This window comes from Schistocerca piceifrons, chromosome 2, assembly GCF_021461385.2.
Source record: "Schistocerca piceifrons isolate TAMUIC-IGC-003096 chromosome 2, iqSchPice1.1, whole genome shotgun sequence".
Taxonomy (NCBI): domain Eukaryota; kingdom Metazoa; phylum Arthropoda; class Insecta; order Orthoptera; family Acrididae; genus Schistocerca; species Schistocerca piceifrons.
This window is the reverse complement of record NC_060139.1, coordinates 612501878-612528422: the sequence shown is the minus strand read 5'-3', so window position 1 is coordinate 612528422 and position 26545 is coordinate 612501878. Positions and strand designations below refer to the sequence as shown.

The 26545-nt window shown below is 40.1% G+C and overlaps 1 protein-coding gene across 2 annotated transcripts in view; it reads left to right on the top strand.

The window, feature by feature from the left end:
• Positions 1-6174: 6174 nt before the first annotated feature.
• Positions 6175-26545, top strand: part of LOC124773942 (thyroid receptor-interacting protein 11-like) — a 465298-nt gene continuing 444927 nt past the window's right edge. For both annotated transcript variants that reach the window (XM_047249444.1, XM_047249443.1), the window contains exon 1: positions 6175-6438. In XM_047249444.1, coding sequence (XP_047105400.1) covers positions 6345-6438 — 94 coding nt within the window. In that variant the 5' untranslated portion in view covers positions 6175-6344. The remainder of the gene's footprint in view (positions 6439-26545) is intronic.

Genomic DNA, 26545 nt, shown 5'->3' with positions numbered 1-26545 from the left:
TGTTTTGTATGTTTCATGTTTCGAGAGAGAAGCGCATCTCGTGGAACAACATCTTCACTGCCGGAACCAGAAAGAAAATTGCTGGCCACTAGACGTCGCGGGTCAATGGTCAAAGAGTAGCAGAAGATCCTGTGACCAGACTGTTGCGTCGAACCTACAACATTCAAATAAATAAAAATTTGTAATTTTCCATTGCAATGACGTCACAGAATGTTTAGTTCATGTTGTATTTTGTTCAGTTCTGTTTTGTCGAGTCTGATGTTCACATCTGTATATAGCATATATGAAGACAATAAAACAGTGTATGCTCTAAAGCTTAAATACATGTTCGAGAATTATTTATGAAGAGTTATATTGAGGAAGAATTATTACTGAATTTTTCCAAGATATTAATTTTCAGAAAAGTTTGATTTCGATTTTTGAATCTTAAAGGTTTTACAGTCTGATTTTAATATGGGAAAAATAAGATAACTTGCAAGAATATAATTTCCAAGAAGAAACAAACGACATCTAAATTTAAAAAGTTTGCGCAAACCAGTTGGACTAAGGGACGTAATTTTGCACAAACGACTCAACCGAAGGTGTTTTAATTACAGTTTAGTTTAAGAATCTTTTATAGAAAACTCTAAAAGAATTTAAATAATTTTTTGAAGTGTTTTGTAAACGACGTAGGTGACGAAGTCTGCGCATGGTCATATTTCAAACAAAAATCATTGAGTCATCCGTGTCATTACACTACACCCAGCATCTTTGAATGTTGAAAAACATATTTCAATGCATCTCTAAATTCAGACTTTTGCCTTACAAGAAAGCAATACCAAAATTTTGTGTAGCTCTCTTTGAACACAACCATGTATCTCTTCTTCTGAAAAGATTCACTGAAAGGTACACAGACATCAGTTGACATTAGTTCACCTGGGCAGGTTGACTTCTCTCTGTGACCAAATGGTAAGCGATGTGCTTTGCCGTAAATGCACGGTTCACAAAGTGACTTCTCCAAGGGAACATTTATGCCTAATTCCCTTTCTAACATTCCTTTGACATGGTGTTTATTGTGATGTCCCCACCTCTCATGATACAGCTGCAATAATGAAGTTTCTTCAATGGCATTTACTTCAGCAATTTCTTTGGGCAAATTTGGTTGAATGTCTGCCTTGTACAAGGTACCAAAGGGCTCAAGGGTTCCATGCAGCACTACGTCATCAATTTTAAACCAACACTCTCTTGTTGATGATTTAATTCACTATTAGGATTCTGGTCCTGTGTAGCTAACACTGAAAACAAATTCCTAGATAATTGTGGAACATACCACACATCGAACAACATCACATCTTGCCCATCAGTCAGGGATGATAACTGAATATTGCCTTTTCCCACTGCCATTAGAGGTTCTCTTCTGGCTGCCTTTACACCACATAGAGTGTCAAATTTTAGAAAGTCAGTAAAATACTGTGAACAGTTTGTTACATGCCTTGTAGCTCCATTATCAACCCACCATGATACTGAATCTGCCTCAACTATATAGGCCTCTTCACAGACAGAAATTAGCACAGCACTAGCAGCAGCACAACTTTCTTGACTTCTGTTTCGATTTTTATTTGGTCTTCCATCGGAAATCCACTTTTTGCAGTCCTTTACCCAGTAGCCCTTGCGCTTACAATAATTGCAAATGTCACCTTTTCTTGGGTCATTCTTGATGAACTTGCCTTTGCCATCTGGTTTTTGTTTACTTACATTCACCATTAATGTTTCCTTTAGTGTCTTGTCACTGTTTGGATTCTTCAAGAAATTCCTTTCAAACATACATAACTGCACTGTTAACTCATCAAATGTTCTTTTTTCGTCCTGTGTTAACAACATCCAACTTCATTGAAAAGTTTCAAATTCACTTGGCAGAATATGCAACATTTTGCACACTAACATAAGGTCTGGTAAAACACTTTCGTTTTTAGCTTTGAGTCCACTATTTAACTCATTCCACAAACTCTTCAATTTTGCTATGTGGATAGAAACATCATCACCTGGTATCCAGCAGAAGGAGAAAAAGGCTGCAGATTTTGAACAACTGATCCTTGGATGAAGCTTCAAACTGCTGCTTTAAGGCATACCACATATCACTAGCTGTTCCCTTGTCCATTACCTTTTGATATATTTCATCACTGATAGCATTGGTTATCATACACTTTGCATAACTGTTTGCCTTTCGATACAAATCGAACTGTTCCTTGTGTTTCTTTGCTTGTGCATCTGCTGCGCCGTCTTCCAGTGGCATGGGCTTAACTAACCTCTTGTCAATAACATCCAATGCACCTTCATGGTAATCCAGCAAGTCTCTTATTTTTCGTTTCCAAATTGGCAAGTCTATTTGTCCGTCAAGTGGTTTTATATTTTTTGACATATCCATTTCTGCTGAATCTTTGCTTCAAAATACAATATATGGCCGAAAGTTACTTACTGAAAACAAATCTTAAAACCTAAAACTCATCTGTCGATGTTTCTGACCTCAAATATCAGATGGCTGTACTCCACTCAAAACTCAGTTGACGATGATTTAACCTCAAATTCTGACTACTGTATTTTCTACTGGGCGTAAAAACTCTCGTTTTTGACGCTTACTTGCACTAACACAGTTCAGCAAAAGGTTTTACAACGGTTTTCACTCTCAAGCACACGTTATCGTATTTTGTTAACTTTTTGTCACGGTTTCGAGTCTTTAATTCACTTACGACACTTAAGCGAAACTGGATCCATAACCTGTTACTTTTACTTGCTTCAGGTTTAAAAGAAATCTGTCCACTTCACTGAGGATTACATTTCTTTTAGATTGTATAGACACACGTCGCCAAAGACCTAGTTTCTAGTACATGTCTCTCCAAAGACTCTAGAGCAGAAGTGCTGCCAACGTTTGTCTGCCACTTAATTAAATACAAAGACATTTAACTTTAACTACATAAATACATGAACGGCCACCTTTCGTGGAAATTCCACTATAGGGACAGACCAAGTCATATGATGTTAACGCAATATATACCATTTTATTTTCCTTTTGCCAACGTTCAGTGATACATACAATGGTACTGTCTATGGCTTGCAGTTCTATTTCTAGTTGCTGAACTTTATTCTTTATGTACTGAATATTTTGTTAAGATACTGTTAAACATTTTGTTCTACTTATCATGGTGGTTTCCTCCTCTTTATACCTGATGTTAAAAAAATCCTTCCGATGGGATGGTAGCAATATTTTTCGCCTGCTTGTTACACTACACATTTAAATTGCAGTTGTCCCCTCTTCTTCTTATGGTGGTATTTCAGTGTCTTCTATTGCTGTTGTGCAAACGGGCATTCAGTGACACCCCCCTCGTCCTCTTGATCAGATGGTAAAGAAGGATTTTGCAGGCCTATAATGGTCTTGGCTGTGTATGATGCTTTGCATGCCTTTTTCACTGGCAGCAATGCAACATTTTCGCAGTTCTCATTTCTATGGTGAAACTTTCCAGAAAAGCTTTAATTCTCTGATTGAGTATTGATTTGCCCCTTTTATTCACGTGCATGCCAGGTGCTGTGCAGTGTTTTCTCTCTAGATCGCCTATGCTGATGAAATAAGCATTGAGACTGGACAGGCAGATCTGTCTGTAAGTCATGTTGGCCTTTAGGAGCTCTTTGTTTGTAACAGAAGATTCCATAAGATTGTGTCTGTGAGGTATGCCTATCACAATCGCCTTTTGATTGCCTATTTTACTCATTGTGTCTCTTAGAACTGTGGTCAAAATTTTGAGTTTGTTTCTGTACACATCATTTGCACTGCCTAGAATCACGAGACATTGATTTTGTAACAAACGATTTTTTTTAGTAGTGATTTTCTGCAATACGGGATTTTGCCAGATGGTAGTTTAGCAATGGCAGGCAAGCGGGATCCACAGTGCAAACAGCAGCTGGTGAAAATATACCATTGACACGGCGTATACCACCTTGGAGTGGAGTTCACTCTATGGAAACTTGGTTGATTCTGTTTCCTTAAAGATATTTGTGCACGTAATAGTTTTCCACCTAGGAGATTTAGATTCTACTTCCTTGATCACTGAAAATCACGTGTGTTTATACAACAAAATTTCAATTCAGTCCAGTTCTTTATACATATGTTAATACTACACATTGCATGGATGTAGTCATTTTACTGCTTCTCACATTATTGCTTGTCCGCCAGATGTCGCTCTAAAGAAAGAAATAGCAGTTTAGTTCCTGCAAAGACTATTGCAGTTCAGGACAATAACTTGTAGTGGAAGAAATTCTTTCTGGTCATTGTCACTGCTCGTTTCTTGTCTTTAAAAAAATTAAAAGTGCTAATAAAGTTTAGGTGGCGGAAAGAATGATGTAAGTGTTCAAGTCAGTGGCTCCTTAAACGACGACCGTTTTATTAATTCATTTCGCAAGTTACAGATTGAACATGATGACTGGCGAAACTGTAAATGGACTCGCAAACATGTCAACGTCTATTGACACTCTTAACTCCTCACATTCTATTCCCTCTGACGTTGCCTGTCCAATTACGTCCTCAGTCGTGTTCCTGTCTCGGTATTTGTTGGTCGACTGGAAAGCTCAGCAGACAAGAAACTTGGTTTGTATGTATATTTGGTCACTCCCCGTGCCATATCAAATAGATTTCATTACTTTAATGATTTGTTTGCAGTTGATAGTTCGCAACGATTTTATTTTATTGTTACCGTTAACCCGTTTGGCAGAGAGTCAACTGTTCTTATTTTATATTCCATCAACTTCGAAGCGTGCTTGTGGCACAAGGAATATTTGGTCTTTCGATATTTCGGCTGCTGGTGATGTAGCTATCTTCAGTGTGCGGCAATGGCTGAATTAAAACCACTTGCCAAAATGATATACTGATGGAATATTGTATGCAAACTGCTGATGCTTTTCTTTTTGTGTGGCTGAAAGAAGTGGAAACAATGAGATTGCGGCACGTGAATCGCCAAACCATTGTAAATATAAAAATCAACTTATACTGTTATGCGATGAGAACCATTTAAGCACGAAGCAGTCACCCATGTCAAAGAAAAAATGGGTACTATGAGGTACTCTTCGATAAAAGCCTACAACAAACAGTCGCGAAACGCCACAGGGCAAAAAAAAAAGCAACCTTCTGAGTCAGGTTAGTACACGCCACTGACGTCAGCCGCTATATCTTCACTTCAGCTGTCAAAAAGCTCAAAGCGGCTGGTGTGTAGTGAACTAGTAACGGAGCAATGGAGTCTTATACAAGGAAAACTTGCTATTTTTAATGGTGTTACTTCCCAGCTACTAAACGAGGAAGTGACTCTTCCAATACGAAAAGGAAAATTTAATTAAAGTAATATCCCATCTCCTGTTAATATCAACTTATAATACTGAAATCTCAATCCAGTGTAATATATACGGTTCATAGTAGCAGCGTCGTAACGTATCGTCGACAAGTGATGTATGGAAGTTTAAAAGGAACTGACTGCGAGTATGCCAATGTTTTGGACACTTATTTCTGATGCTTTTCGCCGATTGTACTTCGTTTCACAAGTTTCTTTGCAGATTTCAGACTCATTAATACGTTCAAAACTAGGTACGTTTTCTACAGTCTTGGGGGATATTTTTGATACATTTTATTGCTGTGCTAGATATAGCGGTACAATTAACTCCAAAATACAGCCTCATTTGTGTTTTGAACATGCATCTACATGCACACAACACACAATCTTTTCGCAGAGCACTCATACAAGCCAGCCGCTTGGAAGCGCTGCAGTAGCAGTTGGAAAAAAAAGGAGCTGCGGTAGTTTTGCTACTTAGTTAAGTGATTTAACCACTGGTTTTAACTATAGGAACCATGTCTACTGAAGAGAAAAAAACAATAAGTAAATAATGGAAAAGCTACTAGTAAAGTAGCAAGAGCTCACGTCAGTTTAACACGTGAAGCTGAGTTTCAAAATGTTACGTTTAGGAGTTTCTGAAGGGAGTATATACCAATTACTGCTGTACACTGACACAATCCTGTGCTGCTCACATTTTGCGTACTGAAAGCAATTTAGCAATGCATTCTGAACTCATTTGTTTCTCCAGCTGTTGCTGACAGTGGTACCACAATTTTAGCAGTAACTATGTTTGCGAGTTGACAGCAAATTTCGTTTGTGTTTTGTTTACAGCGACAAACTATGCTGTTTTGAGTGTGTAGACAGCTCAGCTGTTTGACGTGTTGTCATTTTATGGGTGGCTAAATTACAGTTTTAAATTTTTGTCATAGTAATGACAGTCAGTCGATTGACTCGAAAAGTTCATTAATTCTTTGTTGTTGCCCGTAAATACCTTTAATGTCGTGGTTCGGCGAAGGATTGTCAACGTTGAAAGGACAGCTACAGAATTTCACCAAGGAAGTTCTGTCTGATGGAGCTGAAGAAGCGAACGGTAAGAAACGTACCTAGCTGTGTTATTCCACAACATTTTATTTCAGCTCTTTAATGAAATCTGTGGTGCACCACCTACCTTAAGAATTATCTTATCAAGCAATCCTTGTTACGCCAATTTAATGCTGCTGCTGTAACATTTAAGGTATCAGAGAGACGGACACGGTTACGTTGAGGTGTCATTGCTTTTGTGTGCATGAAGTGGAGACTATTCTAAACATCAACTGCAAAAATAACGTACTATTTGTGTAGGCCCACCTTCAAGTCTTTTTAATATTGTGTGAATCACAGTGATCTTGAAATGATATTTTAATTGTAGCTTTCCTGTGATAGTTCGAAATATCCGCATCAACTTTAAAAATAGAAAGTAATAACTGTCAATGTCTGTGAGACACTATAAGCGAAAGAATTGAAGCCATCATAGGAAAAGCAGGAAGTGTTATCAGTTATGTAGTTCTCTACAAGAGGTGAAGTATGATGTATGCAGGAAAGCAATTTTCTTTAAATAAACAGTATACACAAAACTGTGTGTTAAATATAGAGCTCAAGGGGCGATTTTCAGTTTTGTTTTTAAGGGATTACATTTCTGTCCAAATGGTTCACTTGTTTCATCTCAAGCACACTTTCTTTGTTGTAGTCTTAGTAACATTCATCAAGGATTGAAAAGTAACCCTACAGTACATGTTGTTCTTGTTACTACCAAAACATATTCTGTAACAGATACTGTAGTTCTACTGAGTGTGTTGGATTTGAGTGTGTTCTGAGACCTGTGAGCTGAAGGCTCAGTTTCCTATCACCAAACAGAGGAAATAGATGAGATGCTGACTAAGTTTTTCAGGTGGACTAAGAGAGGACACGAAAATGTGCTTGGAGCATGGTTGCATGTTTAGGCACCCTGAAGTCAGTACTTCAAACGGGCTGGAGGTAGTGTAAGGGGCATAGTAACAAGACTATTGTCCGAAAGTCGCTTGTGGGTGTTCTTAATGTGTGCAGTGATGAAGAGCAAAATTATCTTTTATATATACGGAAGCGTCTGATCCCACCCGTCTGCGTTGACCCATGACGTCACAAATATGGCGGAAACAAAAACAAACACACACACACTTTCCACAAGAAGCCTAATGACACTAACGGGACAAGTGCGGGAAATGGGGTGTTTTGGGTGGGGGGCACACTAAATATAAACAAATTTAGACGCCTTGCATAGCTACAACGTGTAAGTGAAGACAGCCATGCATAAATACCCACCCACCTCCCCAGGGGTCATAACCCCTACAACCCATAGAAGATAAAGATGCTTCAGTACCTGACTGGTGTTTTTTGTCTTTTTAAAAATAAAAATCTCACGGGGTAGAACGAACAGATCAGAAAGATAAATATAATAAACTAAAACAGAAATTGGAGGAAACAGATAATTAAAATAAGCAATAAGTGTTTTTAAATTAAAAAAAAAAATCTCACGAGATAGAATGAACAGATCAGAAAAGTAAATAAAATAAGATGAAACAAAACTGGAGACAGCCACACTCAAACCAAACTCCGCGCCGTCATGACGTCACACACGACAACACCCTTACGCCACGGGTCAAACCCGACGCATGGGATCGGACGCTTCTGTCGACCCTAAGTTTATTATAAGTTATCTGGGGCGAATTGCATTTAAACTATAAGCACAGTGTTTAGTATGGACCAGTCAAATAAGGGACAATGGAGTTTGCTCTCTCCAACCATCCTAATTTATGTTTTCTGTGGTTTCTGTAAATCATTTCAGGCAAATGCTGGGATAATTTCCTGATCAAGGCCATAGCAGACTACCTGCCCTAACCTCATAAAAGAACACTTAGACCTACGCCGTGTGGTCAGAAAGGGTCTGAAAAGCTTGTAAGAGTGTTGCAGTGGAGGCTGTGGTGGGAAGTAATTCTTAAGAAAAATATTTGATTCATTGCACCATTTCTGAGTTATTTAGCAGTGAAGTTAGCCAATCAGGTCCCCCACTTGCAAATTCAAGCTGCTTGCCAGGCGTGTTATCACCAAGCATGTTCATCTGATTTCCTTAAACCGTGCAACCATAGCTTTTGCTTATCTTACGTAAATTTATCACTTCCAAAAAAAGGCACGTTTTAACTGGTAATGAACATTTCAACAAGCAGTAACTCGCCGACCCACAGATGTCTGTGCATTACTCTATTTTAGCGCATGTAAGTGCTTGAGTGTGCAATGACTTAATTGGCTAACTTCAATGCTAAATAACTCAGAAATTGTGCAACATGTTGAATTTTATTCTTGACAACTATTTCTCAAGACAACTTCCCCTGCAACACCCTAACAAGTTTTTCCAACTGTTTCTGATCATGCTGTATAGAGAGAGAGAGAGAGAGAGAGAGAGTGTGTGTGTGTGTGTGTGTGTGTGTGTATTTTTAGCTATTTATTTTCATTGTATTTCGATGACAAATCCTATATCACTGTAAGATCATCCTTGGATGATTAAATAAAAACAAATTGGTTCATTGTGTCATCAAAAAAGCAAAAATGATTCACTACACACAAAAAATTCAAAGTTACAAGAACAAATTAAGGCAAATATAATTTGTAGTATTTCTTAAGCACAGGATGAATAAATTTAATAAGATAAATGATGTTGAACTCTAACATGACAATACTTGCTAAATGGGTGGTGGAAGATTCAAATCATTGACCACTAAAATCAGTGAATTATTCCTACAAATTGCTGAAAATGCATCTGTAGGGAGGGAATAAGACCATCAAATGTAGATCCGTTAGGATTAGTTTGGCATGCCTTGTGTACTCGATCACTAGATGTCAGTTTTGTGAATACAACAGTAACAGAGATTATAATAAGTCTTTAGGTCTGTAGAGAATTGTGAGAACAACCTATCTGAACATGCTAAACACATGTGTTCAGTGAAGAATTCATTCCTGCCCATATTTATTGAATTAAAAGAAGAATATTCAAAATGCTTTACAACTAGTATTGCCACACTGTTTTGCAGAAAGTTAGTGTCCATAATTATTATTTCGGCTGAGCAGTATGCAACTAATCAGTGAATCATGGATGTTAAAAGTCCTGGCAAAAAAATTTTAACTATAAATCACAAATTTTTTGTTACAGATTTCAATTTCTACCAAAGAAAAGTCCATCTTTGATCCAGCACTGATAAAAATGTAGGACTGCAAATCTCATAAAATCTCTGGTGGCAAGGCTGAAGACACTGTAGGAATTACTGATTAGTTCTCAGCTGTGCTGCACCACTCCTTCAGGAAAGACCGAAGCACTGTCCACAAATATTGTTGAAAAACGTCTGTGCTGATCAGAACATCTCTGTCAGTCATAATTGGTTTCAGAAATGGGTCCTGGTGATGACTGTGCTCTTGTATCAGGCTGAGGCTGAAGGTTGGGTGTTTCTAAAAAAATGGTTACTAGTTTGGCCCTGTCTTAAGACACTGTTATAGTCTTGCCGTTTAGTAACAGGTCGAGTGTTCTGTCTCCTCTTTTCAGTATTTGGTGTGGACCAAAATATGATGGCTGTAGTGCTGGCTGGACACTATCTGCCCATAAAATCACAGACTTCAACTTTGAAAGTCCTTTGGATAAAGGTAGGTGTGGAACCATGCCTGGAGGCTGGTTGTGGGCGAGTATGAGCAGTGTGGTCACGTGACTGTACACCAGAATCTGATAGGTTAGTGTTTGATGGCTGCATGGAAATCAGATAGACACATTCGCCAGGCAGTTGCAGTTATTTGCAATAAAGGTGGCGAAACCGTGAGTTTGACCTTATGTCATATGAAGGCCGAATAGAACAATGGGAAAAGCACTAGTTCAGTGAGTCATGCCGCATCTCAAAGCAGCCCTGAGTGTACAGTGCCATTACTTGATCATACCACTGCTATCTGGATGATAGCTTGTGGTCTGATGATAGTTGGTACAAAAGAATTTACCCAATTGGTGAAATAACTCTGATTCAAACTCCCAACCATGGTCTGCTGTCATATGAAGAGGACAGCCAAAGTGTATAACACAATTCAAAATGAAAGCTATGACAAACATCTCTGCTGTAATGTCTGTGACTGGTATCACTTGTGGTGTGAAGTGGTCTGTCGTTGTCAGTAAATAGCATTGCCCATCAGAGTGTGGCAGTGAATGAATCACATTTATGTGTATTTGAGCGAAATGCGCATGGGTGGATGTACATGGTATGCTACTTGGCAGTGTTGGCTGGCAAGGCATGTATAGACCCACTCAAGGCAATTCTTTTTCAACACCAGGGCAGACAAAATGCTCTGCAATCAACCGGGTCAGTGCACTGACTCCAGGGTGTCTACGATTGTTCAAACTATTGAAGGCATGGCATCAAAATTCACCTGGAAAGAACAATTGAGTCTTTCTAGTGGAGATCTCACAGTACAGTTGAAGACGGGTCTGGGAATGTCAATGAGTCACAGTTGTAAGCCAGTGGAGGCAACATCCGAATATTTTTCCAGTTCAACATTAGTTTTTTGCACCTTAGAAAGCTTTGCAAAATCTGAGATGCTGATGACAAGATCGAAACAGTGTGTGACAACATTATTTAGTCTGGATGCATGGTGAATGTTGGTAGTAAATTGTGAAATAAATTCCAATTAATTGTACTGGCACAGTCAATGTTGTTTTGGCAGAATGTGTAAGAGGTGGTTTGTGGACTTCGAATATAATGAACTCTCTGGCTTCCAACTGAGGATTAAAGTACCAGAGTGCTTCATCCACCAACAACAGTTCATGTTCATAAGCACCCCAAATGCACTGTGAGGAGTAGAGATTGTTGTTGTTGTGGTCTTCACTCCTGAGACTGGTTTGCTGCAGCTCTCCATGCTACTCTATCCTGTGCAAGCTTCTTCATCTCCCAGTACCTACTGCAGCCTACATCCTTCTGAATCTGCTTAATGTATTCATCTCTTGGTCTCCTTCTACGATTTTTACCCTCCACGCTGCCCTCCAGTACTAAATTGGTGATCCCTTGATGCCTCAGAACATGTCATACCAACTGATCCCTTCTTCTAGTCAAGTTGTGCCACAAACTTCTCCCCAATGCTATTCAGTACCTCCGCATTAGTTATGTGATCTACACATCTAATCTTCAGCATTCTTCTGTAGCACCACATTTTGTAAGCTTCTATTCTCTTCTTGTCCAAACTATTTATCATCCACGTTTCACTTCCATACATGGCTACACTCTATACAAATACTTTCAGAAAAGACTTCCTGACACTTAAATCTATATTCGATGTTAACAAATTTCTCTTCTTCAGAAACGCTTTCCTTGCCATTGCCAGTCTACATTTTATATCCTCTCTACTTCAACTGTCATCAGTTATTTTGCTCCCCAAATAGCAAAACTCCTTTACTACTTTTAAGTGTCTCATTTCCTAATCTAATTCCTTCAGCATCACCCGACTTAATTCGACTACATTCCATTATCCTCGTTTTGCTTTTGTTGATGTTCATCTTATACCCTCTTTTTAAGACCTTGTCCATTCCGTTCAACTGCTCTTCCAAGGAGAGAGGAGAGATTATGTGAAAAATATATGAGTAGCAGCTATGCACCATGAACGTGTTCTTGCAACTCATGCACAGGATGAGCAACCAGGGCTGCATCTGCAAGGCTCTACTTCTCAACAGCAAAAGCCGTGCCCATTTCTTGTGCTCTCTGTACAGGAATACTGCCCTTTGTATTGGGACCTACAAGTGCAGTAGTCCATGTCTTCTGCAATGTCATCATGAGGTAGATGTCAACAACAACAAAAAATCAGCTTTCCAAGGGAACAGCATAGCTCTTTGATTGTGTCTGCCTGGCAGACTTGAGTGATAGCTCCCACAATTTCAGATCCGGTTTACTATCCTGCTGAAGAAGCAGGATGTCCCAGGAATGTGACCTGCCAAAAACACACTTAGCTGGCCAGGTTGATGACCACACCAAAATGCTCACAGCATCGGCTGAGTGCTGGTGATGTTGTTTTCGCCAGCTGAGAAGAAAAGATTGTCATGTAAGTAGGAGAAAATAGAGACAAGGCCTCGGAGAATGGAGTCCATGGACTGTTGTTTTGATTGTGCAGTATTGTGTAAACCAAAAATCAGAAAGAAACTCTTAGAAAGGCCAAATGATGTGACAGTGACGTTTTTGGAATACTTTCCTCTGCCACTGGGATCTGAATAATACAACCCGGAATGCTAAACACAGTGGCTCCTCTGGGCACATCATTATATTCTCTGAAAAGTGTCTCTTGATGTTGTTCATGTATAGTCCAAACATTTGTCATGTGATACTGGTCATCTTTTTTGGAACTAAGTGGAAGGCCGATGACCAAGCGGTGCTGGAGGACCAAATGATGTCTTCACATAACATTGTGTTGAATGCTATTGCTACAGCTAAGCAGTTCTATGGAAGGCATCAGGGATTGCATGAGACAGCAGACCAGATGTTTAAATTTATTGCAAAGCGCTGTGATGTACCTCTCATGATGTGGCAAGTTAATACTGATCATTGGATATTGGTCTGGTAGTTCCATACACTTACCAAAATATTGAAGAAGTGTGACATGTGAACAGTAGCTTTATGACAAAATCTTGTGACAGTAGCCTGGTGTATCTGCTCTCAAGACAGGGTGAGTGGTAGATGGTAACATGTTCACATTGCTCAAGGTGGAAGGTCAGTGGACGGACTGGCCGTCGGGCCTCACCTACACACCCTGTATGTCGACAGGTGGCCACTCCTTCACCAAATTCAGAGCAGGCACACAAGAGGAGGGATTTGCTAATAATTGGAAGATTCAATGTTAGGCATATTAAGGAGCCTCTTAGGGAAATAGTGTTGAGGGTTGGAAAGAAAGCCAGTGTATGCTCAGTATGTCTGCTGGGGAGACTCGTCCCAGATGTGGAGGAGGCCTTGCCTGCAGCTATCAAGTGTGCAGGGTGCAGCCATCTGCAAATTGTGGCTCATGTCTGCACCAATGACACATGCTGCTTGAGTTCTAAGGCCATCCTCAGTTCATATGAGTGGCTGGCAGAAGTGGTGAAGGCTGCTGGCCTTGCACATGGGGTGCGAGCAGTGGTTGCAGTTTTCAGCATTATTCCCAGAGCTAATCGGGGTCCTTTGGTTTGTAGCTGAGTGGAGTTACTGTGTGGAGAATTTTAGGACTTCTCTACCACAAAGGAGCAGCTGTTCAGGTAGCAGAATACTTGTGGGAGTACACATGAGGGGTGGAGGGGGGGGGGGCAGACGGTAGTTTATGAGGTACTCTGATGAACACTCAGCAGTCTACATGCAGATAGTGAAATCAGACAGTTTAGAGTAAAGGTATTTCGACTGTCAAAATGTAATCAGTAAATTGTTGAAGTATTCATGACAAAACTCCTGAATTTACTAACTTTATGGATATTTGTTGCACTCAGATTATTCTCAGGACAAAGAGCTGTCTGAAACCTGTAGTAGAAAGCTCTGAAATATTTAGTGAGTCATGGAACATATTGTTGCAGAAGAATCTGAGTAGCACCGCGGTGGAGTGGTTATGATACTAAACTGTTGCATGGAGGGACGTGAGTTCAAAACTCACCTGGACTGTACAAATTTAATTTCTATATTTGGTTCGAGTACATTCTAGAAATATCCTCAAATGTCAAGAACCATTGTACTGGAATGTTTTGTAGCTGTCTATATACTGTATGTTTTCTGGCCAGAGGCAGTTCACTCCACACTCTTGTATGTGCAAGTGCTGAATAAACCTTTGTTAAGTGAAGTTAATGTTCATCATTCATCTAATTACATGTCTTTCTATGTGACATTATTCTGGTGGGGACAGTGGGTATCGGAACTTGTGATAGCACACATTATCGATGACACAGTGACTCCCATCAGGCCACAAATAAAATCGATGAACTACTCATTTGTATTGATGAAATGAATTCATCTAACCAAATTGACATAATCTGCCTCTCTGAACATAAAGTGACCACTGGCATAGATATGTTAGACATTTCAGGATTTAAGCTAGCTTCTTACTTCTGCAGAGTAGATATGGATGGAGGAGGAGTTGCCACATTTATTAAAAACTGCCATAAATTCAAGGACATTGACATTAATAAATTCTGTTTAGACCAGCATCTAGAAGCATGTGCAACAGAAGTAGAGTTCCATAACAGATCCTATATAATAGTAACTATTTACCGAGCACCTGCAGGAAATTATAATCTATTCATAAATCATCTAGAAGCTCTTTTGGGTTATTTAACAGGAAGAAACAAATAAATTTTGATTGCTGGTGACTTTAATACAGATTTTCTAATGCAATCTTCCAGTAAACATTTACTGCAGTTAGTAATGTTGTCTTTCAATCTAACTCACACTGTAAACTTTCCGACTAGGATCACTAAATCCTCAAGGACAGCAATTGGTAACATTTTTATAGACAAATCGAAGGAACAAAATCATATCATAAAACCTGTAATAAATGGACTATCAGATCATGACATGCAGCTCCTTGTTTTAGATGTAAATTCTGAGCAGATTATCAAGAATGCTAAGTCTGAGTACAGGAGAGTAGTCAGTCAACCAAAAATTGAGTGTTTTAGAAAACTGCTGAAAGATCTGAACTGGAAAGATGTTTATATTGCCCATGACATGAATGAAAAATATAATACATTCATGAACAATGTCAGTACCATGTTTGAAAACTGTTTTCCTCTAAAATTTACTCAAATTAAACAGAAGTCTATAATAAAACCATGGATTACACAAGGAATAAAGATTTCCTGTAAGACAAAAAGGAAAATGTATCTGTCGACCAAGAATAGCTCCAATACTGATGATTTAGCTAAATACAAGGAATACTGTAAAATATTTAAAAAAAGTAATTCAGACATCTAAACAAATGTACCACGAGAAGAAGATAGCAACGTCAGGGAACAAAATAAAAACAATATGGGATATAGTGAAAGAGGAGACTGGTAGAACCAGAAAGGAACAGGAGCAAATAGCATTAAGGGTAGATGACACATTAGTAACCGATGGGCATAGTGTGGCAAATCTATTTAACAAGTACTTTATATCCGTTACTGATAGAATGGCATTGTCAGGATCAGTAAATAATGCCCTTGAATATCTGAAACTAGCCTTTACAAATAGCTTCAGCTACATGAATATGTCACTCACTTCACCAAAAGAAATAACTTCCATAGTAAAATCTTTGAAAACAAAGCATTCTAGTGGTTACGATGAAATATCAACAAAGTTAATTAAGGCATGTTCTTGTGAGGTTAGTACAATTCTAAGTTACTTGTGTAACCAATCAATTATAACTGGGACATTTCCTGACTGGCTAAAATATGCAGATGTTAAGCCTCTATTCAAGAAAGGGGATAAAGAGGTACCATCAAACTACAGACCGATTTCACTTTTGCCAGCATTCTCAAAAATTTTAGAAAAAGTAATGTACAGGCAGCTTCTCAACCATCTGACCACAAATAACATATCAAGAACACAGTTTGGATTTCTGAAGGGTTCTGATATGGAGAAGGCTATTTACACCTACAGTGAAAATGTACTTAAGTCATTAAATAACAAATTACAAGCAGCAGGTATTTTCTGTGATTCGTCAAAGGCATTTGATTGTGTGAACCACAACATCCTTTTAAATAAATTAGAATTCTATGGTGTCACGGGCAGTGCTGCAAAATGGTTCAAGTCATACCTAACTAACAGGAAACAAAGGGTGTCAGTACATGGGACTAGTGAATTAAGTCATCAGTCATCGTCAGAATGGGAAGAAATTACATGTGGTGTCCCACAAGGATCCATCTTAGGGCATTGCTTTTTCTTGTGTACATTAATGATCTCTCATCAGTTACACTGCCAGAAGCAGAGTTCATTTTGTTTGCAGATGACATAAGTATTGCAATAAATAGTATGTCGAGTGTAGCTCTAGAAAGATCTGCTAATGATATTTTCATGGATATTAATAAATGGTTTAAAGCCAACTCATTAACATTAAACTTTGAAAAGACTCACTACATGCAATTCAGAACCTGTAAGAGGCTTCCACCCAACATATGCATAAAGTATGAAGAAGAGCAGATAAAAGAGCTTGACAGTCTCAAATTCCTGGGATTACAACTTGATAATAAATTCAGTTGGGAGGAGCACACTACAGAATTGCAGAAATGCCTTAACAAATCTGTATTTGCAATTCGAGTGTTAGCAGACATAGGTGACATAAAAATGAAAAAGCTTTCATACATTGCCTTCTTTCATTCCATAATGTCATATGGTATAATATTTTGGGGTAACTCTTCAAGTCAAAAAAAAGTTTTCAGAGTCCAAAAGCATGTAATACGTATTATTTGTGGAGTAAATTCACGGACGTCATGTAGAAACCTCTTCAAAGAACTGGGTATACTAACCACTACCTCTCAGTATATTTACTCCTTAATGAAATTTGGCCAAGTAAGTGGTCCCGACAGTCGGAATACCAGTTACTTTGGAATAAGGCTGAGCATCTTGGACATATTCTGAGTTGTGGTCACCTTTGTGCTCATACAGCGAAGACTACCAAATCCACCGGTTAGCCCCTCAACCGTTAGGTGTAAAACTCAATGGGACTCGGGGCAAGTAAGGCTAGCAACCTGCTTCCCTGGTACTTTAAATATGATGCTGGCAACAATCAGAGCAAAATGCCTCGGACCTTTGGAGGTGACGGAGTCACACCTCTAACTGACAAACCAGGGACTCCTAAGATACGACTCGGCAAACAAATGGTAATGAGATGGGGAGCTATTAATATCAATGGGGGCTACTCTGGGAAGAAGGTAGAGCTGGCAGAGGCTGCAAGTAAGATGGGGCTGGATGTTTTAGCTGTTAGTGACATTCAGGTAAGGGGTGAGAAAGAAGAGGAAGTGGGAGAATACAAGGTCTACCTGTCAGGAGTCAAAGCAGGAATAGCTCAATGGGGTGTAGGGCTTTACATCAGGAAAGAAATGGAACCCAGCATAGTTGCAATAAGGTATGTAAACGAACGACTGATGTGGATAGATTTGACAGTGTCTAGCAAGAAAATTGGGATTGTGTCAGTATATTCGCATTGTGTAGGGACATATCAAGATAAGATGGATAGTTTTTATGATGCTCTCAGTGATGTAGTTGTTAGAGTAAAGGACAAGCACAGTGTTCTGCTCATGGGTGATTTTAATGTCAGGATTGGAAATTGAACAGAAGGGTATGAAAAGGTTATTGGTAAATTTGGAGAGGATATGGAGGCCAACAGGAACGGGAAACAAGTCTTGGATTTCTGTGCCAGTATGGGCTTAGTAATCACAAACTTCTTTTTTAAACATAAGAACATTCACCGGTATACTTGGGAAGGCAGGGGAACCATATCTGTCATTGACTATATAATAAAAGATCAGGAATTCAGGAAGGCTGTGAGGGACACACGTGTATTCAGGGGATTCTTTGATGACACTGATCATTATTTAATCTGCAGCGAAATTGGTATTGTGAGGCCGAAAGTGCAGTAGGTCAGGTCCATATGTAGGAGGATAAGAGTGGAGAAACTTCAGGATAAGGAAATCAGGAACAAGTACATAACAATGATCTCTGAAAGGTACCAGTTAGTTGAACGTAGTCAACTACAGTCATTGGAAAAGGAATGGACAAGGTACAGGGACACAGTACTAGAAGTGGCTAAAGAATGTCTTGGAACAGTAGTGTGTAAAGGTAGGACGAAGCAAACAGCTTGGTGGAATGACACAGTCAAGGCAGCCTGTAAAAGGAAAAAGAAGGTGTATCAAAAATGGCTAAATACTAGAACTCAGGTAGACAGAGAAAGTTATGTTGAAGAAAGAAACAAAGCCAAACAGATAATTGCAACATCCAAGAAGAACTCTTGGGAAGACTTTGGAAACAGGTTGGAGACTTTGGGTCAAGCTGCTGGAAAACCATTCTGGAGTGTAATTAGCAGTCTTCGAAAGGGAGGTAAGAAGGAAATGACAAGTATTTTGGACAGGTCAGGAAAACTGCTTGTGAGTCCTGTGGATTCCTTGGGCAGATGGATGGAATATTTTGAAGAGTTGCTCAACGTAGGTGAAAATACGATCAGTAATGTTTCAGATTTCGATGTACAATGGGATAGGAATGAGGATGGAAATAGGATCACATTTGAGGAAGTGGTGAAAATGGTCAATAGATTGCAGTGCAATAAAGCAGCTGGGGTGGATGAAATTAAGTCGGAACTCATCAAATACAGTGGAATGTCAGGTCTTAAATGGCTACACAGGATAATTGAAATGTCCTGTCGGGACAGGTTCCATCTGACTGGACAGAAGCAGTAATCACACCAATCTTTAAACATGGAAACAGAAAAGATTGTAACAACTGCAGAGGTATCTCTTTAATCAGCGTTTTGGGTAAAATCTTCTCAGGTATTGTTGAAAGGAAAGTGCGAGTATTAGTTGAGGGCCAATTGGATGAAAATCAGTGTGGGTTTAGGCCTCTTAGAGGTTGTCAGGACCAGATCTTTAGCTTACGGCAAATAATGGAGAAGTGTTATGAATGGAACAGAGAATTGTATCTATGCTTTATAGATCTAGAAAAGGCATTTGACCGGGTTCCTAGGAGAAAGTTATTGTCTGTTCTACGAGATTATGGAATAGGAGGCAAACTTTTGCAAGCAATTAAAGGTCTTTACATGGATAGTCAGGCAGCAGTTAGAGTTGACAGTAAATTGAGTTCATGGTTCAGAGTAGTTTCAGGGGTAAGACAAGGCTGCAACCTGTCTCCACTGTTGTTCATATTATATATGGATCATATGTTGAAAACAATAGACTGGCTGGGTGAGATTAAGATGTGTGAACACAAAATAAGCAGTCTTGCATATGCGGATGACTTAGTTGTGATGGCAGATTCGATTGAAAGTTTGCAAAGTAATATTTCAGAGCTAGATCAGAAATGTAAGGACTATGGTATGAAGATTAGCATCTCCAAAACGAAAGTAATGTCAGTGGGAAAGAGATATAAACGGATTGAGTGCCAAATAGGAGGAACAAAGTTAGAACAGGTGGACAGTTTCAAGTACTTAGGATGCATATTCTCACAGGATGGCAACATAGTGAAAGAACTGGAAGCGAGGTGTAGCAAAGCTAATGCAGTGAGTGCTCAGCTACGATCTACTCTCTTCTGCAAGAAGGAAGTCAGTACCAAGACTAAGTTATCTGTGCACTGTTCAATCTTTCGACCAACTTTGTTGTATGGGAGCAAAAGCTGGGTGGATTCAGGGTACCTTATCAATAAGGTTGAGGTAACGGATATGAAAGTAGCTAGGATGATTGCAGGTACTAGTAGATGGGAACAATGGCAGGAGGGTGTCCACAATGAGGAAATCAAAGAAAAACTGGGAGTGAACTCTATAGATGTAGCAGTCAGGGCAAACAGGCTTAGATGGTGGGGTCATGTTACACACATGGGAGAAGCAAGGTTACCCAAGAGACTCATGGGTTCAGCAGTAGAGGGTAGGAGGAGTCGGGGCAGACCAAGGAGAAGGTACCTGGATTCGGTTAAGAATGATTTTGAAGCAATAGGCTTAACATCAGAAGAGGCACCAATGTTAGCACGGAATAGGGGATCTTGGAGGAATTTTATAAAGGGGAGTATGCTCCAGACTGAACGCTGAAAGGCATAATCAGTCTTAAATGATGATGATGATGATGATGATGATGAAATTTGTACTAAATGATATATCTCTTTTTCCAACAAACAGCTCAGTTCATACATACAATACCAGGAACAAAAATGATCTGCACAAAGACTTAAAAGCACTTACTTTAGTTCAAAAAGGGGTCCACTACTCAGGAACACTCATCTTCAATAATTTGCCAGCAAACATAAAAAATTTAGTTACAAATAAAGATCAATTTAAAAGAAGCCTGAAAGACGTACTAGTGGCCAACTCCTTCTACTCCATTGACGAATTTTTTAATAGAAACAAATGATGTATTGTATATATTCATACTATTAGTATTGTTATTTCAGCTATATATATACATAAAAAAAAAGGTTGACATGTTCCGCACCCACGAGGATCTCCTCAGCATGGATCTATGGAACGAAAAACTAATCTAATCTGATCTAATCTAATGACAACAGAGCCGCCGTTTACATGGTGAGAAACCCGAGTTCGAGCCGTATTCAACAGATCGCAGTCTATTGGAGACGGAAGAAGAAGATGAAGTTATGATGACAGCAACTGTGTGCCACCACATGAGAGATCTTTCTGGGTTCTCTGGTGACGATGGCCAAGATCCAAACAAGTGGCTGAAGGTATATTGAACAAATGGGATGACACCGTGTGTTTGGCTAACATATTTTTCTACTTGGAGGGCACTGTCAAGCAATGGTATGAGAACAACGAGGAGAAGTTCACAAGCTGGGAAGTATTCCAGGCAGAACTGCACAAGTATTTTGGTGACACACAACGACAGAAGTGCAAGGCTGAAGATAAAGTAAAGTGCAGGGTACAGCGTCCAGGAGAAACTACAGCATCCTGCATTCAAGACATCTTGGAGCTGTGTAAAATAGTGGATCCTAGAATGGAGGAGGAAGATAAGGTCGCACATCTCATGAAGGGTGTTGCTGAGGACATGTATCGAGCCCTACTCCTGAAGGAGGTTTCGATAGTAGACAACTTCATAAAATGGTGCCAGTATATCAAGACAATGCATCAAAAAAGAATTACATGCAAGAAGTTTGAATGGCTTCCAAATGTCGTATCGATGTCTGTGATGGAGGAAGCAACTGATTTCACAAGTGTTTTTCGTCAGATAGTGAGAGAGGAAGTTCAGAAAGCTCTTGGATTGCACGGCGAGCAAAAAACCGAGACGCTTCGAGAGGTCATAAGGAAGAAAGTGGAACAGACATTGAAACCAATCTCATGCTCTTCATTTCCCTTTAAAATGGTGAAAAGTCGAGACCCAGGTGGAGTTACGTTCCTACAATGCCACATGAGGAACCTGTTTGGGCACCAAGGAAGACTGACGTCTGGAGGACCCAGTATAACCAACCAGTATGTTTACACTGTGGATGACTGGGACATGTGGTGCGCTATTGTCGAGAAAGGTGGCAGATATTTGATGATGCCCACGCCAGAAGACAGCAGACCGATCTTAGCCAACGCCAACTCCGGGACGATGAAGATGAACAAGAAGGTGTGGATGCAAGACGACATAGGTCATGATCGCCTCAAGCTAGCCGCTGGAGAGTACACTCCCCAACATGCCAATCAAGGTCTCCATTGCCCTTTAGAAGCTAAAGCCAATCAACTAGCCACCGCAAACTGGAGAACTAAAGGGTGCGACCGTCCTTGGAGGTGAGGCCGCCAAAGAGAAAAATCCTCCGCTGTCGATCACTACAAAAATGATAGGAAACTACATCGATATCTTCATGGATGGCCGACCACCCCAAGCTCTTGTGGACTCTCGAGCATCATATTCAGTCATTTCGGAAAAGTACCGTCGCCAGTTGCAGAAAACCGTATTTGTTGACAGCAAAACATCTCTGCTGAAGGTGGCTAATAGGAAATATGTAAACCATACAGGAAGATGTACCATTCATGTGGGAATAAGTGGCCATACACAACCCTTAGAATTCATTATCGTACAAGAGTGTAGTCATGACGTCATTCTCGGATGGGACTTTTTGAAAGCTTCTCGGGCAATTACAGATTGTGGTCGGTCGAAGATTATGCTAGACGAGATGAGATACTGTGGACAGGAAGATGCACATCCGAGTGCGTGAAGACTATGTGTGCTGGATGAAGTGATCATTCCTGCAGTCAGTGCTAGAAAGGTAACTGTCAAGTCTCATGCCATGCATCAACCCATGGATCTTGTAGTGGAATGTAAGAGAAGCATACCACTGAAGAATAACTTGGTCATCCCAGCCTCTGTCGTCTTGTTTAAGAATGGATTCGGTGAATTATGTATAGTTAACTGTCACCGAGAACCACAGATCCTTCCAAGATGCATGTGCATGGCAAATGCTGAGCCATTAATTGAAGAACAGCTGAGCGTCATAGAAACCTCCCATGTCGAGTCTGTGGGCAAAATTAGCGCTACCACTACGAGACGAGATCTTCTAGCTCACTATCACCAGATCTCACTAAGGAACAACAGAAGAAGGTACTTGCCATTCTTCAAGAGTTCTCTGAATGCTTTAGTCCACAGGTGAAGAGCAAATTGGACAAATCGACGGTGAAGCACCGGATTAGCACTGGAGTCCATCAACCAATAAGCCAGAGAGCATACCATGTGTCAGCAACGGAACGTCAAATAATTCGCGATGAGGTAGAGAAAATGATGAAGAGTGACATCATTCAGCCTACACAGAGCCCATGGTTGTCACCAGTGGTCCTCGTCAGGAAGACGGATGGCAGTTGGTGCTTTTGTGTTGTGCTCAAACTGACGATGCACTAGATTGTCTAAAGGGGGCTAAGTTTTTCTAAACCATGGACATGTACTCGGGATCGAAGTAGATGAGGCTGATCGTGAGAGAACTGGATACATCACCCCCAGAGGACCTGTATGAGCTTAAGGTAATGCCATTTGGTTTGTGTAATGCACCAGCAACTTTTGAACGGATGATGGATAATCTTCTAAGTCACTTGAAGTGGACGATGTGTCTTTGTTATTTAGATGACATTATAGTGTTCTTAGAGACATTTGATGAACATATAAAAAGACTGAGGCCCGTCTCGAGTGTCTCCAACAAGGCGAACTGAAACTTAATCCAAGAAAGTGTCTCTTTGGAGCAAAAGAAATCAAAATACGTGGACACCTTGTGTCCAACGAATATATGTGGACAGACCCACAAAAAGTGAGATATATAACAGAATTTCCTATTCCTAAAAGTATTAGAGATGTGAGAAGCTTCCTCAGATTATGTTCCTATTACCATCATTTTATCAAAGACTTTTGTATCAAATCCAGGCCACTCCAAGAGTTGTTAAAAGCTGATGCTAAATTTATCTGTGGCGCTGCTCAACAAGATTCTTTTGATGTGCTGCATAAAGCTCTGACAACTGACCCTGTACTTGGTCTGTATGATGAGAGAGCACCTACAGAACTACACACAGATGCCAGCAGGTATGGGATCGGTGCTGTTGTGGTGCAAATTTTGGATGGAAAAGAGGAGGTCATAACCTATGCTTCTAGGACACTTACAAAAGCTGAGAGAATGTCTTGCTGTGATCAGGACCATGTGCAAATTTCGAAGTATCTCTATGGAAGGCCAGTCACCTTTGTTATAGACTATCATTCACATTGTTGGTTGACAGGTCTTAAGGATACAACAGCATGACTTACCAGTGGGCACTACTTCTTCAAAAGTGTGACATTACCATAATGTACAAAAGTGGAAGAAAACGCCAAGATGCCGACTGTCTCTCAAGAAACCCTGTGGAAGACCATCAAGACTTTGATGAAGATAGTGACTGTTTCGCTGCACTCCAGGATCTCTCTGCTGAGCAGAAGAAGGACGCCAAGATATCACACAAATTATGCTTGCCTTAAATAGGTCATAGGATGTGAAAGGCCAATTTAAGGTAGTTAATGGATTACTTTGCAAGAAAAACTTTGATCCATTTGGAAAAAGGTGACTACTAGTGATTCCTAAATACATGCGCTTAGATGTTCTGCAGAAATTCTATGACACACCTGAGGCTGGACATTTAGGATTTATTAAGACATACGCTAGAATCTGCAAGAGATTTTTCTGTCCAAGTTTATTTAGGAGTGTTTGTCACTATGTGCCAGAGGAGAAAGGCAGTTCTTCAGAAACCACCTGGCTTACTCATACCAATTCCAACAGCCGAAACACCTTTCCAGCGTTTTGGGCTTGACCTCCTAGGACCATTTCCAACATCTGCTAGTGGCAATAGATGGATTATTGTTTGCACTGATTATCTGACACACTATGCCATTACAAAAGGCGTGAAAACAGCTGAAGCATCTGAGGTAGCCAAAATCATCGTGGAAGGCATTGTATTAAAACGGTGCCCCAAGGTTGTTAATTACGGATCGAGGGCAAGTTTTTCAGTCAAATCTGGTGACAGAGATACACCATTGGTGCAACATTACTCATCACATGACAACTGCCTACCATCCGCAAACTAATGGGATTACTGAAGGCCTTAATAAAACCTTGGCCGACATGTTATCAGTGTTCGTCAATGTTGAGCAGACTAACTGGGATGAAGTGCTACCTTTCATGACGTTTGCCTACACCGCCGCCAAACAAGACACCACAAGATTTACGCCATTTTTCCTGGTGCATGGGCGTGAGGCGAATATGACGATGGACACTGTGTTTCAGTTGCATCCTGATGACATGGATGATGACTACATCGGCCAGGTGTTAACCAGAGCTGAGGAAGCTCGACAGTTAGCTTGACTCTGCATGCTGCAGGCTCAAGAAAATGATCGCTGAAGGTATGACGCAAGCCACCGCCCTGTTGTCTACCAGCCTGGTGACCTCGTCTGGATCTTCACTCCTGTTCGGAAGGTTGATCTCTCTGAGTAGCTCCTCAGTTGCTACTTTGGACCTTATAAGGTTGTAAGACAGTTGTCTGATGTTACTTATGAAGTTGAAGATTTTGACCCTGACTCAAGACAACAGAAGATCAGAGATAGGCTGCACGTCCTTCGAATGAAGCCCAGGAGGATCCTGCAACCCAGGGTAAATTCGAAGCTCCAGCAACAGGCAACAAGTGGAAAAGTGACGAAGGGCGTAGTGGCAAAAGAAGTTCTAAGAAGATCACCGCCAGGGCGAGAATCAGTTATCAGGAGTCGGAGTATGCAGGACCGATGACTCATTCCTGGACTAGGAGGACCTAACACCGAGATGCTTTTCTCCTAAGGAGGGAGTAATGTGGCAGAAGAAGCTGAGTAGCGCTGTGGTGTAGTGGTTATGATACTAAACTATAGCATGGAGGGTCGTGAGTTCAAAACTCACCAGGACTGTACAATTTTAATTTCTAAATTCGGTTACAAACACAAACATACACACAAGATTCAAGCTTTCGCAACAAACTGTTGCCTCATCAGGAAAGAGGGAAAGAGAGGGAAAGACGAAAGGATGTGGGTTTTAAGGGAGAGGGTAAGGAGTCATTCCAATCCCGGGAGCGGAAAGACTTACCTTAGGGGGGAAAAAGGACGGGTATACACTCGCACACACACACACATCCATCCACACATATACAGACACAAGCAGACATATATATATGGTGTGGCTGGAGGCAGTTCGCTCCATGCTGTTGTAAGTGCAAGTGCTGAATAAACTTTTGTTAAGTGAAGTTAGTGTTTGTCATTCATCTAATTCATGACAGAGCAGATGACACAGGAGAGGGAGTGCTCATTACAGCCAACAAAAATATTGTCTCTATTAAGTGTAATTTGAATGAGATTGTGAAGCTGTCTGGATGCATACAATATGTCTACATGAAATCAAGCTAATTGTTGGATATTTTTACCAGCCACCTGGTTCTATCATGATAGTCTTACATAATAAATAAATAAATAAATATTCAAAGAATGTCTATGCCTAGTAGAACAGAAATACCCATATCATGCAATATTAGCTGGAGGCAACTTCAACCTACTGATTATAGACTGGGATGCGTATGAATTCACTGCAGGGATTACAGACAGGCAGTTTTGTGAAGTATTTTTGAACAACATGGTGATAACAGAGGTCATTGTTGAAAATGACAGATTGTAACAGCAGGCATACAGACCACAGTGCAACAAATCACTTGCCAATTCAATGCTGTACAACACCAACCAGTGAGTATGGAGGCCATCCAGTACCACTATTTCACTATATGTACCAAATTCACCATCTTACCGATGTGCCTCTGCTTGTTCCAAATCATAGAACAGAGATATTAGTATGAGCTCAGAAACATCAACATTGTATACAAAAATCTTGGAGAAAGATCATCTGGATTGATGAGTTGTGGGATGCCTACATACATGCTGTTGCCAATATACAAGTACATCAAAGACCACATTAAGTGGT